At 44.8% G+C, this 16,268-nt stretch overlaps 1 protein-coding gene across 5 annotated transcripts in view; it reads right to left on the reverse strand.

Moving 5' to 3' along the window:
- The window catches only part of C13h1orf21 (similar to human chromosome 1 open reading frame 21), a 217,115-nt gene that overhangs the window by 34,769 nt on the left and 166,078 nt on the right, over nucleotides 1-16,268 (reverse strand). For all 5 annotated transcript variants that reach the window (NM_001433973.1, NM_001105959.2, XM_087580172.1 and 2 more), the window contains 1 exon segment: nucleotides 2,638-2,714. In NM_001433973.1, the coding sequence (NP_001420902.1) occupies nucleotides 2,638-2,714 (77 nt within the window).

The raw sequence follows: 16,268 nt of genomic DNA on the forward strand, positions 1-16,268 counted from the left end.
CTAGCAGTTTGGAGCAGTTCCCATCCCTGCAGCTATCTCCTAGAACTCAGATCCAAGGGACACGTCTTAAAAACCAGCCCACTTCAGGGTGCTTGCATGGGAAGTGAGCGGCTGTGTGACTAGGTGTCTTGTGGTCTCCAAAGACAGACGGAGTACACAGCAGTGCCAGGCATCAGAGAGGCTGCCTGGGGACGGCCTGGTGACAAGAAGCATGGGTCTCAGTGGGAGACAGTCAGCTGTGCCATCACTCTAACACAGCGAATCCTATGTACATTTACACAGTTCATTTTTTGTTGAAGTGTACATCAAATCTCTGAGTCCTTCCCTAACCCGATGAGGAAACTCATTGCCATGTGGGTCAAGGGCTTAGTCACTCACAGATACTGGGCTGTGTTAGTCAGGGTTCTCTAAAGGAACAGAACTTAGAGACTGAATGTGTGTGTGTGTGTGTGTGTGTGTGTGTGTGTGTGTGTGCGCGCGCGCGCGCGCATGTGCATGCATGCATGCATGTATATGTATAGTGTGTGTATGTATATATGTGTACACACACACACACACAAAGGAAGAGGAGCTCACAGGCTGTGGTCCAGCTAATTCAACAATAGCTACCTATGAATGAAAAGCCGAAGAACCCAATGGTTGTTGAGTCCAAGAGCATAGATGCTTGAGCTGGTCTTCAGTATATGCTAGAATCTGGAAATGTAGGTTCTAATGCCAGCGAGGGAACTGAGAGCAAGCAAAAGCTTCCTTCTGTTATGTCCTTCATACAGGCATTCAGCAGAAGACGTGGCCCACATCAAAAGACCTGAATTAAGAGTTTATCTTCCCACCTCAAGGATCTGGGTTAGAAGTGGATCCTCTCACTTCAAATGATGAGAGAGAGAGAGAGAGAGAGAGAGAGAGAGAGAGAGAGAGAGAGAGAGAGAGAACACACCCCTCCCAGGTGTGCCATTTAGGTTTTAGTTAATTCCAGATGTAGGCAAGCTGACGACCAGGAACAGCCACCACACAAAGCAGTCTGTTTTAATCTCAGGTTTTCAAGGAAGGCTCGACAATGACTTCTGCTATGGGCTTGATACAGCAGTCAGAATGTGGAGGAGGTGACTGTTAAACGTACTTGCATTCCCGGGAATTAACTTGGCCTTAAGTAGATACTACAGCGAAGATTAACAGCCTCTCAAGAAATGTAACAAGAGTCTCGTGTGACAAAGTGATTTTGTCGCCAGCATGGAGTGAGCCCTGGGACAGTCTGCGAATGAATCAAAATCTATTTTCTAGTGCATTATTTTGCTAACTCCTTTTAAGACAGCTTCTTTGTCTTTGTAGTTTGGTTTGCCGGGAACTCAGTGAGCAGATCAACCAGAAACATGTGGCAATCCTCCTGCCTCTGTTCCTAAGTGCAGTCATGGATGACCATGGCCAGGACATTATCGATTTTATTAAAATGAGAGTGTCCGTATGTTGGTAAGCCATAATATCTTCACGTACCTTTGCCTGTGCAGTTGAGGAAATGTACAACTTAACTTTTCAAGTCAAAGATCTCTTAAAATTGCATATTATTAGCAGCAATCCTGTAATTAGGAGAGAGCCTCTGGCTAATTGTGTCTCTCCCAGTCAGGAGCCATCATTTCAACATAATGCTTTTTTATTACTTGGCTTTTTTTATTATTATTTTGCCATATACTTGTAGGCAAAACATTGATTTTTATGTCTCTGAGTTCGAAGGAACATCGTGCCTTACCGTTCTGAGCACAACCCGCCCTGATGTGTGTAACACGTACCCTCCCTCATTCATTTTCACGGATGTGCAGCATCCCCATCCAAAGAGTACACCTCAGCACGTTACCCATGGCACCGGTGAGGGACACTTGGTTTATCTTCTAAACTGTGCGATGGACACTCCCCCAGCCCGATGGGAAATGCTTCTCAAGGGCATATACTGGACACCAGCAGTGCTAGAGGGTGAAGTTTGCCTGGTTTCAACTTTACTAGACAGGAAACTGGCTTCCCGGACGTCACGCTGCCCAGTAACCCACAGCAGGGGTTGAGAGCATTAGCTATTCATATTTTGGCTTATTTTTGTATTGTCAGACTTACACTTTTTTTTTTTTTTTTGAAAATCTAATGCAATGAAATAACTCGATTTTTGAACAGATCAGCCACTCAGGATTCCTCTTCAGGCAAGTGGCTGTTCACATGTGTTAGCCTACTCTCTGGGTTTTGCAATTTAATTTGCAGAATTATTTTCTATATTCTGGGAAACCTACCCAGCCATTTGTGTGTCATTCTTGGCTTTGTGACCGCTATAGTATATTCTGATGGAGATACGCTCACAAGCTTAATGCGCTCATGGATTAGAACATTTCTGTAAGATTTGTGTGTGTTTTGTATCTTAATGAACTGCCTGCCCCCTCCCCACCTATATGAAAGCCACAAGGCTATCCCTCTGTTTTATTTATTTTACTAACTGGCCTGGAACTGTCAGGTTTGATATGCACTGAGGATGCTCTGAGACCATTTTCTTTGCTTTGTTTTTAACCATCTCAATAACTAAAGCTTTATAATAAGCCCCGATTACCCGAGAGGCAAAACTGGGGTTTTAGAGACAATCCAGGGAAAGCAGAAAGGAGAACTTACTTTGCTCTGGGTTGATGGACGAATCCAGGGATTTCTTTATTAGTTTTAAGCCTTGTGTTCGAGCTGGCACTTTTTTCCTGAAATGCAAGCACAAGGGTAAGAGGGAAGATAAGAACCTGCGGCCAGGCCATAGCAAGCATTTTCCTCACGACCTCTGATCTACTAGAGCCCCTCCATCGAAGCTATGTCCCTCACAAAGACAAAGGTCCTTGCAAAGGTGTTACACAGCACAGGCAGAACCCGCCAGACATTTGAACAAGGAAGGGCTGGAATGAAAGGAGGCGTTGTCTTGGCAACCACTCCCTTTAGAAAACAGCATGCAGCTAGGCTTTAATTACTGGTTTCTAATAGGGAGAGGAGGGACAAAAGGTTCCAGTGTCAGGAAGAGGGGACTGGGACAGATGCAGGCACTGTCTACCTGTCCAGGTGAACTGGCTGTCCTGTAAGACAGAGTGTGAGTAGGACGCTAGCAGGGACAAGGACATCACTGCAAAGGGCTAATAATAGCTTTACTTACAGTAAATGTTGGGACTAGATTCTACTGGATCAATAAAAGTCTTTGGCTTTTAGCTTGACAAGATCATGTACTTCCAGCAGCGCAGGCACAGAGGAAGAGACATTCAAGTATTAAACTGCTGGTGTACCAGTACCTATACTGTCTCAAAAAGACATCCAGCCTGTGCTTCAGAGACACGTGCTAAGTGCTTTACACACAGCTCGAAAAACATACCCTTAAAGTGGAAGGAAAGAACATTCTAGACCTCATTAATAGGAGGCTATTCATCCTTAAAGAACTTGAAATGTGGCCAAAATCGAAGAGACCACTATTTAATTTAGGAGCTAAAAAACCACAATGGGCTAGCTCATCGGCTTCACCTCATGTGGTGTAACCCGGATGCCGTGAAACCCACGGACCCCAAATGGACTCTTCTGTGTCCCCATTTTTCTGAAGAAATGCCATTTCAGTCAGTTCCAGCAACCTTTATACCAGTTGTTATTTACCATCAAACACAAATGGGCTAACATAATATTACCAACTCTGAAAATAATGGTAATTTCATGTTCTGGAAAAAGAAAACAATTACCGCTTCCCTACAGGTCACCTTACCTTCTTTACAGTAAAATAGTGTATTATTTTATTTGAAGAAGAATAAAATAAGGTTGGTACGATGGTTCAGTGAGTCACAGTCCTCAGTGTACAGGCCTGATGACTTCGTTCCATCCCCAGAAACCACACGAAAGGTGGGAACTAACTCCCAAAGCTCCCTCCATGAGCACGCTGTGTTGGCCACGCCCCCTAATGATCAACAGAATAAATTTAAAAACAAGTATGGGCTATATACTATTTCCTCTGCTGGGGAACACAGGGAACAACACATAGTTTTGGGTCTTGCACACAGCAGCTCCAGTAGCCCAGGCCATGTCCACTGCTACCACTGGGGCTGCGCTGCCTGACAAGGGTCTCAAGTGTCATGCACGGTGCTCAGCACGGAGCAGCAGTGTGAGGAAACAGTCCTAGCAAGAGACCTGCCTTAGAGAAGAGCTGAGAGGAAACCTCCCTCTAGGGAGGGTGGGATACTTTGTCCTTGAAGCTGTGTGTTTCCTTAAACACTGATAAGTAGGCAGGTGTGGTCTGCCACTTCCCCCTCATCGTTCAATCTCCTAAATTCCTAGAGCTCAAATGGTAACATCATCACTTTCCACATCACAGAGGCAGGGAGCTGACAAGTCACACAACTGTAACCTGTTTATATTTCACTTACCAAACTACCCAACATAATTATATACCTCTTCAACTCTCCCTTAAAAGCCTATTATACACACTTATATCTGCTATTCATAATATATGTTAAATATATAATTGCTATGTTACGAACAAACTCCCAAATGGCAGGCTCAATGGCAAAACTTTCTACTATGCATTTAAGCCTTTATTTTATAAATTACAACTTATCAAGATCAGTAGTAACAAGTTATCGAGGACTTATTTTGAGGAAGACAGTATTCTAAGGAATTTACATATATGGACTTATATGTTGTTCATAAGTATTTACATACATTAACTTCTTTTTCACACCCACAACACCTCCCAGAGCTATGAGCCATTTTATCACTCTTGCTTTTTACCCTCGAGACAGTGAGCCTTCCTTTCCTCACCTCCAGCACAATGAGATTACAGCGTACAACACTATTCCTGATCACTTCAGCCCCATTTTATAGATTAGCAAACTGAGGCACTGAGAGATGAAGAACTTAACTGAGTTACATAAGTAACGAGTGGTGAGACTGGAATTTGAACCCCGGCAGCCTGACACTGAGCTCACACTGTTGGTCACTAGGCCACAAGTTCTCAAATGTCTAGAATCACCACTTCTATCTATAATCTCCAAGTTCTGACACTTCATTCATATTATTCTGAAATATGCATTGGTTGAAATCTCTGCCCACTCCAAGTTCATAATGGTAGACAGAAAGCCTTTCAACATTACAGATTTTGGTTAACGTCTGAATTTTATCACCAGCAAAATCCAAAACAGACTCCTGTCAATTATTTTCCTCGAAGTGGGAATCTCTCTTCAATCATTTTTTGAGAAAAAGGCATGGCAGATTCCCAGGTTTGAGCATCAGTGGTTTGCCCGCCAGGCGTCTCTGTTGCAAAGGAGCACTGCTCTTCCAGTAGAAGAAGGAGCTGCTAATTCAGCTAACAACTCCATCAACCGTGCCGCTCTTCTTCACGAGGACGCTGTCCTTGGGTAGGCAGAGGAAATGCTTTATGCAGATCTCTTACTGCACTGCGAGGCTGTTAAAGAGAGATGCCTCCAAGCACAGGATTTAATAAAATTAAATTTATATTGCTTCATTGAGCGCATTCTTGAGTGAAAATGGAAATTAGCTGTCTACTGTGAGTCATGATGGGGCGGCCGATACACACTACTGTTAGCGCTTGCTGTTGCTATGATGAAATACCGGAAGCAGTAATTTGTTATAAAAAGAAAAGGGGCTTAGTTAGCTCAGTTTGGAAGGTGAAAACCCAAGGTCAGGTAGTCTCATCTGCGTTTTCCTGGTGAGGGTTTCCTAGGGAACCCAAGGGCTGTGCACACCACCCTTGGCCTCGGTTCCTTCCTTTTCTCACAGAAAAACGCTTACCGAGTATCTGATCACGGTGCACACTTCATGTAAATAAAATTACCAGCCTCGTGGGGTCAATTTGCATTTCATAAAACTTCTATAGTATAACTGTAGTTCGGTATATAGATTGCTGTAGTCGTTTTAATGGTTCCATTGTTTCGAAAATATCTCCCGAACCATTTGGATGTACACAATCCTCATTTTCATCTGTAGATCCCAACCACATGGCTGTCCCTATAAACCTGCATTTTCTATATTCATATAAGTGACATCACACGGGGGTGGCCATTGGTCTCGGCATTCTTCACCTGGCCTGTTTTTAAGATTTACTCACATGCAACCCACATCAGAACTTCGTCTAATTTAAAAGTAACATCCCAGCATATGAACAGGTCATATTTCGCTCTCCTAGCCATCACTCGATGGGCAGTTTAGATTGTTTTCAGTTTGGGGCTTTATAAAGAACGACGCCGTGAGCATTCTTGTGTACCGGCGAGTACGCTTTAATCTCTCCTGGGGAGACTCCTGTGAGTGGGACTGTTGGCTGTATGGTAAGGTTCGTCCCCCGAGGGAACATATTCTCATCCGCAATGCATGATGGGTCCAGGTTCTCCACGTTCTCCCTTCCACACCCGCCAGTTTCTGAATCACTCCTCCTATTCCCCTGGGAACTGTACCATTAAAGTTTGACTTTTAGGAATGTGTTCTCATTGTTCCCTCTGCCTCTCCCAGGACATCTGTGCCTTGCCACACACTGGCCCTATATATTTACTGGTTGCCCGCATTTATCAAAGAAGGCCAGCTTCATGTTTGTTTAGACACACAATCCACTTGTACACCAGGGTTTGTCTGTCAGGGGATGTGAGGCGCTTTGCCCTTTTTTAGAGGGGAGAGGACAGGAAACAAAACAGGCTGAAGAGGTAGTTGGGAGGGATGGAAACCCAGAGGGGATGGGGCAGGAAACAAAAATGGCTGAAGAGGTTGGGAGGGATGGAGACTCATGATCACCGCTGGAGGTGTTAACGCAACGTGTGCTGGGAGCCCTGAGACACCCACACCAGGAGTGAAACTGGGAGGAGCAAGAGACAACCAAGATGTTCTCTTCCTTAGAAGATAAAAAAGGGTCCATTGCTACCCCGCTGTTAAAAACTAGGTACCCTCCCTCCTACCTCAGCTGGGGACAACAGGGTCGGGCGGAAGGGTCTTCCTCTGTCCACATCCCAACCCTCTGGGATGCTTGCTAGAACACAGACTCTGGGCCCATGCAGAACACCCTGAAGAGAGGCTCCACAGGCCGAGAAGTCTGCAGCCGGAAAAGGAGCCCTCGGCAAATTCTTCAAACATCTGCGCATTCCACTTCAGGGTACAGACGCCTTCATCCTTCGGATTTCCCCCACTTGCCCTCCACAGTTCCTAGGGCTCTGCACAGATACCTCAGCCTGGCCATAGAGACCAGCAAGGGCAGCCACCCCCTAACAACGCTCAATGGCTCCCTCAGCTGGAAGAAGTATCCATTTCCCAAAAGACGCTTGCAAACTACTGTCAGGTAGTGACAAGGTTATTTAAATAACTTAGTTTTTTTCTTTGCCTGGAATAATTTCTTTCTTTAGGAACAGAGCATACTGTCCTGTCAGAGTAAACTGATCATTCCTTTCTCAGTGGCAGAAGACAGCCGAAGCAACTGTAGTAAGGTAGACGCCAAGAGCTCCTCCTCCCTACTGGTAACGCCCAGAGGGGGAGGGGTGGGGAGGAGAAAATACCCAGAAGGGACAATGACTCTCCTAACGTTCTCTCTCACCTCACCTCCTCCATGCAGAAGAAGGCAGCATCTACCCAGGATGCTCACAGAAATTCACCTGCCAAGGGCTTTAATGCAGAAGGATGGGCATATTTTTCTCTGTCACTTCTTTGTCTTATTCATCTTGCCTGGGTTGACAGGGATAGCTGTGAGGGTCTCTCTTCCAGTTGGGCTTAAAGTGTAGAGAGGAACCCTCATGGCTTCGAATGCCCAGCCTCAGGGGTTTCTCTCTTCCTTAGAAGACCCAATTGGCAGACCGTGAGGTCTGGAGCAAAGTAACAGTTCCTGGAACCGCTACAGCTTTCTGTGGGAGAAGTGACACCTGACAAGAAAGGTTTATCCTGTAGATGGTGTCTCTCCCACACCCTGCCTGCCTGCCTGCCTGTCTGTCTGTCTGTCTACCTCCATATCTGAATCACTTCATTTCAGAAAGCCCATGGAAACTATGAAAAAACAAAACAAAACAAAACACTTTGCCAAGTCAAGAAAATTTGGGGCACATATGCACATTTGAAAAACAGGAATATATTCAGATACAAAATAATTTCACCACAGGAGGGTGTATTTCATAGAATGCCAAGTCTGTAAAACACCTCCTGTGACATCACGTATTTGATTTCTCACACAATATTAAAATGGAAAAGGACACTATCTCTTTTTATATAGCTTGTCTTCTGCACGCTTGTGATGAGCTGAGCCACATCCAGTTCTCCAGAATTACCGCATGTTGGGGTATCGAGATGTCCACTCCATCAGCCGCAGCTATTAAATGTGGCTCAACCAGCATCAGAACAATAGCATGAAGCCCCAAACGTCACTGTCATTGCTTGGGAACAGAGCTTTCTAGACTTATCAGTATTTTGTTAAAGTCATTTACTGGTGAGGAAGTTAAAATGTGAAGTCTCAGCTTTTTTGCAATTCTTTCCCCATAAATGAAGAATTCTGCCATGCGTCCCACCTCACAGCAAACAAATGTGAAGGGGGAAAGCGATTTTCAGGCATCCCAATGCTCTCCCTGCAGTTGCTTTTTAAGGCAGACCGGAAACATCTAAAACAATCTTGTAAGTTAAACAGCCACAGGAAATAGCTCGGAACAGATTTAATTGTATATCAACAAATTTAGAACAAAGTCATTAAGTCACTATGTTGGTAATTAAAAGAAACAAGCTACAGTGTTACCAAATCCTACTGACAATTCTAAGTTAAGGATATTTTTAAAAGACGCTTCTTCTGCAGGTTTTTTTCAAAGCGTACACATATATTGGATCTATGTTCAGTTTTTTCCCATGATGTTTTTATCAGCTAGGGAGAGGTAGCTTGTGCTGTGTAACAAATGGCCTCTAATATCAGGAGATTAACAGAAGAAAGTTTACTTCCTGTACCCGCTCCTTAGTCCGAGCAGGGCACTCAGGCTGAGGCTCCCATCAATAGAACTTCACCCTGCTGGAGGTCATCAAAGTTAAATCCTCATTTTCCTTGGCCATCATATGTTACAGAACATATACGGTCATAAGTAGGTTAAACGTGAGGTCAGACAGGTCTACAATGTGAGTTCCAGGCCAATCAGGGCTATATAGTGAGACCGTGTCTTAAGAAATCAGAAGGGGGTGGGGGAGGGAGAGAATGGATTTTAGTAAGGGTTTTATTGCTGCGACGAGACACCGGGATTAAAAAGGAAGTTGGGAAGAAAAGGGTTTATTTGGATTACACGCCCATAAGCAAGATGAGAAGATAGAGTAGATCTGAATCCTCGTTTCTCTGCGTCCTCAAAGCACGAGTCAGAGCAGAAACACAAGTCAGATCGATATGAAACGCAAGTACTCTGCTGCTCTGGTTTCATAACCTTTTTGGAGAGGTCACAGGTGCTGCTTGATGCTCACTCCTCATGGCTTACTCAGCCTGCTCTCTTACAGAACTCAGGACCACCAGCCCAGGGATGGATTGGGCCTCCTCCATTGGTCACAGCTGGATCTCATGGAGGCATTTCCTTAACCGAGGCTTAACAGGCACGCACGCACGCACGCATGCACGGGATCGAGCACAATCTTATACAGTGTAGCCCGGAGATGCTTTGAGGAGAACTGGATTATTTCTAGATAGCCGTAGTAACTGTCATATTTCTAGTTTTTAAAAGTGTGTGCGTATTACTACCTAACAAATGATAGAATTTTCCCTTTCTGAACAATCTGATGCATAATATAACAAATACCATTAGTTATATTAAAATGTGAAATTGTATAGAAATACAGAAAGATGTCAGTGCAAATTTGAACTGAATCAAAATACCATCCAAAATTCAGAATGGACTAAAGCACTTGAATGCGCGACCAGGGTGGCTAGCTAAATTGTGTCAAATGCAATCTGGACATAACATGTGTAGTTCATGGATTCCAGAAAAGTTCATAGAAAGCATGGACAGTCACACTCCATTGCTCCTTTCCTCGAAACAAAACAAAATACACAGGAATGAGGGTCCCATCCACTGTGATCTTCATCAACAGGGTCAAAGGTCTTAGGAATTCAACCGTCTACTCTGCCTGTGTCCCTGTTCACAGCTGGTGTGGCGTTAAGTACCACCTGAGATTCTGCCACAGGCCTCCAGGCTTGGAAGAGAGAGAATGAAAGATTCTGGATTTTATTCTACAGACATAATGGGGACTTCTGAAGTGTTTTAAGCAGGGACGTTCTATGACTAGATATGAGCTCCAGAAGCATCTCAGTAGAGCAGGAGAAGCAGAGGCAGGTTGCTTCCTGAGGAGTCTGATGCAGGAATCCTGGTGTGGTCTTTTGACCAACTGTGCAGCATGAGCCTCACCGTAGAGAAGACGCTAGACTGTGAAGTGAGAAGACCGAGGTATGTGGGCGTGGATGGAAAGAGTAGAGGGGAAGGGGTGGAGCCCGGAGATGCTGAGAGAACACCAGTTAGGACTCCTTCAGAGACAAGAGTCAGACAGTCCATCTGATTCCCTCAAGCCAGTAAGGAATGTATTGGATTACACCTAAGGGGAATGGATCTGATCGCACCTGGCTTCATGCAGGTAGTAAAGTCTGTCTGTCTGTCGGTCTGTCCGTCTGTCTTTGCTTATCATCGTGGTTTAATTTATTCCCTGACCCCACCAGTTCCAGATTCAATCCTTCCAACTCCATGGCCCATAAGGCAAATCTCTCCTGTGGTTCCAGTTATAAAAACGGTCGGAAAGCATTGAGATTGGTCACTCCTGTGATGGTGGTGATGTCATAGAAGGACAGAGGACTTTGCTGGGAAAAGAGAATGCAATGGTCACCACATTTGCTATTCTGCTTACGGTCTCTCTGTAGTACAAATCCTTTCTATTAAGATGCACGTGAATGTTTATGTAAAATATACTATTAAAAAGATAATCTATGCAACACAGCCCATATAGTGAGTGTATGCTATACACATATGAGAGGTCTGAGTTTAGAACTGGGAGAACAAAGATTTCTTTTTTTCCCCCTTTTCTCCCCGTAACTCTTAAATTTATTTTAACAGATATAAAAATGCACACCTTTGGGAGGCCCTGTTTTCTAGTTCTTTTTAGAGATTTAGCTCTTTTCAATTTAGTTCCCTCTTTCCACATTTCCCCCCTCGGAAGTCTGAGCCCACAAGAAACCCTTTCTCATAGCACCCTCCTTTTCTGGCTCTCTAGCTCATAGAAACGTCAGATCTGCTGTGCTATAATTATCTTACAGAGTAGATGAAGTTTGTCACTGGATTCCCAACAGTTGTGTGCTCGATAATCAAATCTGGCAGCGTTCCATTACGTAAGGACCCACAGCCAAGGCTTCAGGTGAAGTCTGGTTGTAGGTATTGACTAGGCTGAAAAAGCTCTTCATGGCGAACATTCACAGTGCATAGGCCGTACAGAGCAAGCACGCCTCTTCCCTCCCCTGCTTCGTTTAGAGAAGCACACAGCCAGAAATTAGTGGCGCTCACCTTGACATGCTTAAAGGTATGCTGAGCCTTGTTTCTTCATTAGTTTAGTTACCCAGTCTTCCAGAAGCTTCCAGTAAAGCTCCCGTATTATCTTTTTCTACAGTAGCCCCCAAATTTGGTGCACACCCCAGTAAGAAACCGGAGGGGAGGATTTACAGAGGGTGGAATGGACAGTGGTGGGTCTGTGCAGCACGGCACAGTGGCCAGTCAGGGAGGAGGCGTCTAACTCGTCCGGCCTAACTGAGGATCAGTGTTAGGAGACTTTCCGATTAGGACTTCGTCCCTGACAATGGAGCCGAGGCTTACTAAACTGGCCCCTGCGCAAAGGCTTCTGATCACACTGTTCTCCACTTTCTGCATGCCCTTGAGGTCCAGCTGAGGTAAGCCAGATAAGCAGGGAAGCTAATAGGCTGAAATGAATAGTGTTAGATGGTCTATGAGCTCCAGGGTACAACCAATGTGACCGACCGACACGGACGATGGCTTATAGCCCTTTGCCATAAAGGCACCTTCGAATGGTTGGTCCTGCTAAGTTGCCTGCTCCCATCATGCATCTGGCTCACGACATGCTTAGAAACCTCAGGTAAGAATTCCTCTATTCTTGGAAATCCTGACTTTCCTGGACTGTTGCCTAAAGCCCATGAATGTCTTCCTCCATTAGAATGTGAACATAAATAAGCTATCCACAATCTCACCCACTACCCCCCAGGCGACGTCACTGTGCAAAACCATATTCCCCTGGAGTGCGTACGATCTTCTGTCCTTTGTTCAGGTGACGGACACCTCTCTCTGAGGGCTGGTGCTTAAATGTACATTATCCTCTTCCTTTCTTGTCTTGTGTGCATGTGCACACACGCACTCACACATACACAGGCCTGTGTGTGCATTTATGCTAGAAGTCATTTGTGCTAGAAGCCCAAGGTTGACTTGGGAGTGTTCTTTAATCTTTTCTCTACTTTATTTATTAAGGCACGGTCTCTCCTCTGAACCCAGAGCTGACCAATATGGCTACCTACCCAGCTTGCTCCAGGGAGCCTTCCTCTCTACCTTCCAAGTGCTGAAATTATAAGACCACCGTTTATGTTTACGTGGGCTCTGGAGTACATTTTGGTTCTCATACTTCTGTGGCAAGCACTAAACTATCTCCCCCAGGGCTCTTATCCTAAAAGAGGAACAGCAACATAACCCCCCTTGCTTCATATGGCCTTGTCTTCTCCCACGAGGCATAAGTCAAGACTACGGCTGCTTGCGGGAGAGGTGCCTGGGCCACAGACTCATCAGGCTGAAACCCCTCCTACCCAGGACACTAGAGAAAGATTAGTTTTCTGAGAGTCAGTCTGCTGAATCCCTCATCCCTTATCTCTAGAACTCAGCAAGAATCTTCCTCTCTTTTAGTAAAAAAGTAAAAATAAAACAAAACGAAAGTGCAGGCTTATGGGTGTCAATCGGCTACTGGGACGCGAAGATAAGGTTGCTTGTTTTACCAAGGCAGCTCTTGGCAGGCTTAACTATGACGATCTTTGCTGTGACCTTTAGATTTCAATATAGTTTATTAGTTCAGATGTATCTGCACGTATTTACAGTGACACGGCATGAAAGAAGCAATATTAATTTGCAACATTCATGACATAATTTAAACTTTTCTGGCGCTCTGACATCGATGTTTTCAATCACGAAGTCTCACCGGTATTTTCAATGCTGTTGAAATGCTGTCTCGCTGTTTTCGGGCGTATCATCCTCCCCTTGAGCATGTGCAATAAGATGCACTTTGACCCTTTAAGGCTAAGTCCCCGGTACGGTACACCCTGCCACTCACTGTGCTCTCCTTTCAAAGTAACTGTTGGAAGCTGCCTATGCCAGTGTGCTGGCTCATGCCTACAATCTTAGCACTTGGGGAGGCAGGAGGATCAGATGTTCAAGATTATTCTTAACTGTATCTCAACTTCAAGGCCAGCCTGTCTTACACGAGACCTTACAACACTGCCAATCTCTTCCGAGCAAGGACTGTTTCTGAGGTCCCACCAAGGGTCATGACTAAACTAGGTATTTTTTTCTTTTAGGAAAAACCAACACATGAAAAACTATGACCTGCTGGAAAGGATTTAAAACGTCCAAAGGAAGCACACAAAACACGTCACTGTTTTAGGCTGCATCCCCCGCCCCCAACCCCCAAGTCTCTTCAAAACAAATGTGTGCTTGTTCCTCTGAGACTCAAAGAGAAGACAGCCTCCACTTTTCCAAACAGACACAAACCATAATGTAAGAGGAACTTACCATGTAAGTGGCTGAAAGAACAGCTTCTGATTAAAATCCAAAGTTTCACGGTATAATTTAATTGATATGTTGGAGACCTCATGCCACTCTGCAAAATCTCGACAGTACGTTGCTGACACGAAGGCTCACACAGCGCACCACGTCTGTGGTCTAATCGTCTTTTGGGGGCACCAAAAGACGACATGTATGTTGGGTCTTTGTGCCTAATGCATGGTCTCACTTTCCCCTCCTGTGCTTGCTGCTCTCTCATTTCAGGCTACCAGGGATAAACTTCTAGACAATGCTTCATTTGCTTCTGACATGAGAGCATGCGTATTTAACTGGTTGAATTTCCCAGGGGAATTCAACAAAGGGAAGCCAGAGACACTGACTCTGCCTTACTGAAGGTTTCTCAACGCCAGAAAGGCAGTAACAAGGATAAAAATAATAGCCAGCATTGACAACATCTTTCCCTTGTCAGGCATCACATTAACCCCTAGGCTCTAACTGATTTAGATACAGATGAAATCCAATCACAGGACTCAGTGGGCTCAGTAAATGTCGGCCATTATTCTTACTATTACTGTTTATTTAATTTGTATCAGTTCTTCTGACAACTATGTAAGGTGAGGATAAGACAGAAGCCATTAAAGAACTGGAGAGTCTAAGATAACACGAATCCACGGTGAAAGAGTGGCCCCGAATGGACATCTTCTTCAATCCATACTTGGCGTTACTTGAGAAGCCAACACCGCATCAATTAAAGAGGATGAGGGAAGAAGGAGTCCTCTCCTTTTCAAAGCTCCCTTTTATGTTCTAACATCCAAAGGTGAGACCAAGGTCTGGATGACAGGCCCATTTTTAAGGACAGAGTCCTTAGGTCACTGCTTAGAGACTGTAACTGCCTTTCCAGGCCCAAACAAGTCAAGGCCCAGAACCTGAAGGGTCAATGAGCTCCGAGGAACAAGGAGGAGAGACCAGAGACAACTTAAAGAGCACACCCACTCTGAAGAGTGCAACTCATGATGCATACCTATCCTGCCATATATTAGAACTACTTCCTAAATATTTAGGCATTTTGTGAGCCAACTACAACACAGATATTGACATCATAATCAAAACCTGCCCCTCCCCCCTGTAAGCTGTTTCATCAACTCTCGTTCTGTAGAGGCATTATTTAATACATGGTATCTGTTTGCTCTAGCCACCTAGGCTGGTGTTTTATAATCACCAGGCTAGAGTGACTTTAAATAATTATGTGGCAATGTTTCCCTCAAGCATCCTTTATCTGTGGTGAACAGGAAATGGGAGAAGTGTCAACTGGCACTGCCTGCTCTTACCCAAGTAAGGACCCACCCACTACGCTGCTTCAGAGCCACCTCATGGTTCCTCAATGACCTCCACAGATTGTGAGCACGTTACCGTGTAAGCAAGACGCAGTAGTCCAGCCCAACGCCCCAGACTACGAAGAAAGATAAGGAAGACGCCAAGATGACACTGACACCCTCTGGGGTGGAACCTCTCCTTCCGTTTTTTGTCCTAATAGACAGCCATCACTCTTGATCCATCTGCCTCTTCTTAACGCCCGGGTTAAATGCCTCCATCCAAGTCCTTTAAAACCAGCAGTCATACTCTGTGTTTATATACAGATGTGATAGACTTGTTGCTGTGACAAATATCTGAAAGAAAGAACTTAAAAGGGAAAAGATTTATTTTTGGTCCACAGCCCTGGAACCTTTAGAGCGAGGTCAGCTGAATTCATTGCTTTGGTCTTGGGGGAAGACGGCACCGTGGCAACTGAAATTTATGACAGAGAAAGCCACTCATTTCATAGTGTCCAGAAAGTGGACAGGCAGGCAGGGGCCAGGGACAAGGTACCTCTTAAAGGCACACTCCTGGTGACGACTTCCTCCCACCAGTTCCCATCATCCACCATTAATACCATAAAATCAGAATCCACCCAGAGCTAATCTACTGATCAGCTCAGAGCCTTCGGGAGACAGATCATATCCAAGTCACAACAGCAGACAGCAACAGTAGTCACTCTGTGTCTGCTGAGTGGATTCGTGACCATTTGCTTTTCTTGTTTGCTACACAATAATTCCATTTGAAATAAATCTGGGCCCAGAAACGGATGGAGAATCTTGAGGGTGATCCTTAGAACAGAGACACAGGGTTGGTGTCTTTACTGTACCCTTGACTAACGCTCTGAGAACAGGAGAGCGGGAGAGAAAAGAAAAGCAAGCCGGAAAGAGATAGCATTTACCAAAATTCATTCATTCCCTCCTCCCCTTTAAGCTAGGCTATGAGAGGTTCGTGGTGGGGTTTTCTCCTCAAAAAAACATGTTTCGAGTTATTTCAAGGAATGGAAAAAGAACTTAGCTTCACTCTAAATGCCCGTGAAGTATTTTCACCATACATCTCTGGATCCAATGGTAACAAATGTCAGTTGTTACCCATTCACTTATAACAACAACCACTTGTGTAAGAGCTACA

Source organism: Rattus norvegicus, chromosome 13, assembly GCF_021556685.1.
Source record: "Rattus norvegicus strain SHRSP/BbbUtx chromosome 13, alternate assembly SHRSP_T2T, whole genome shotgun sequence".
NCBI lineage: Eukaryota > Metazoa > Chordata > Mammalia > Rodentia > Muridae > Rattus > Rattus norvegicus.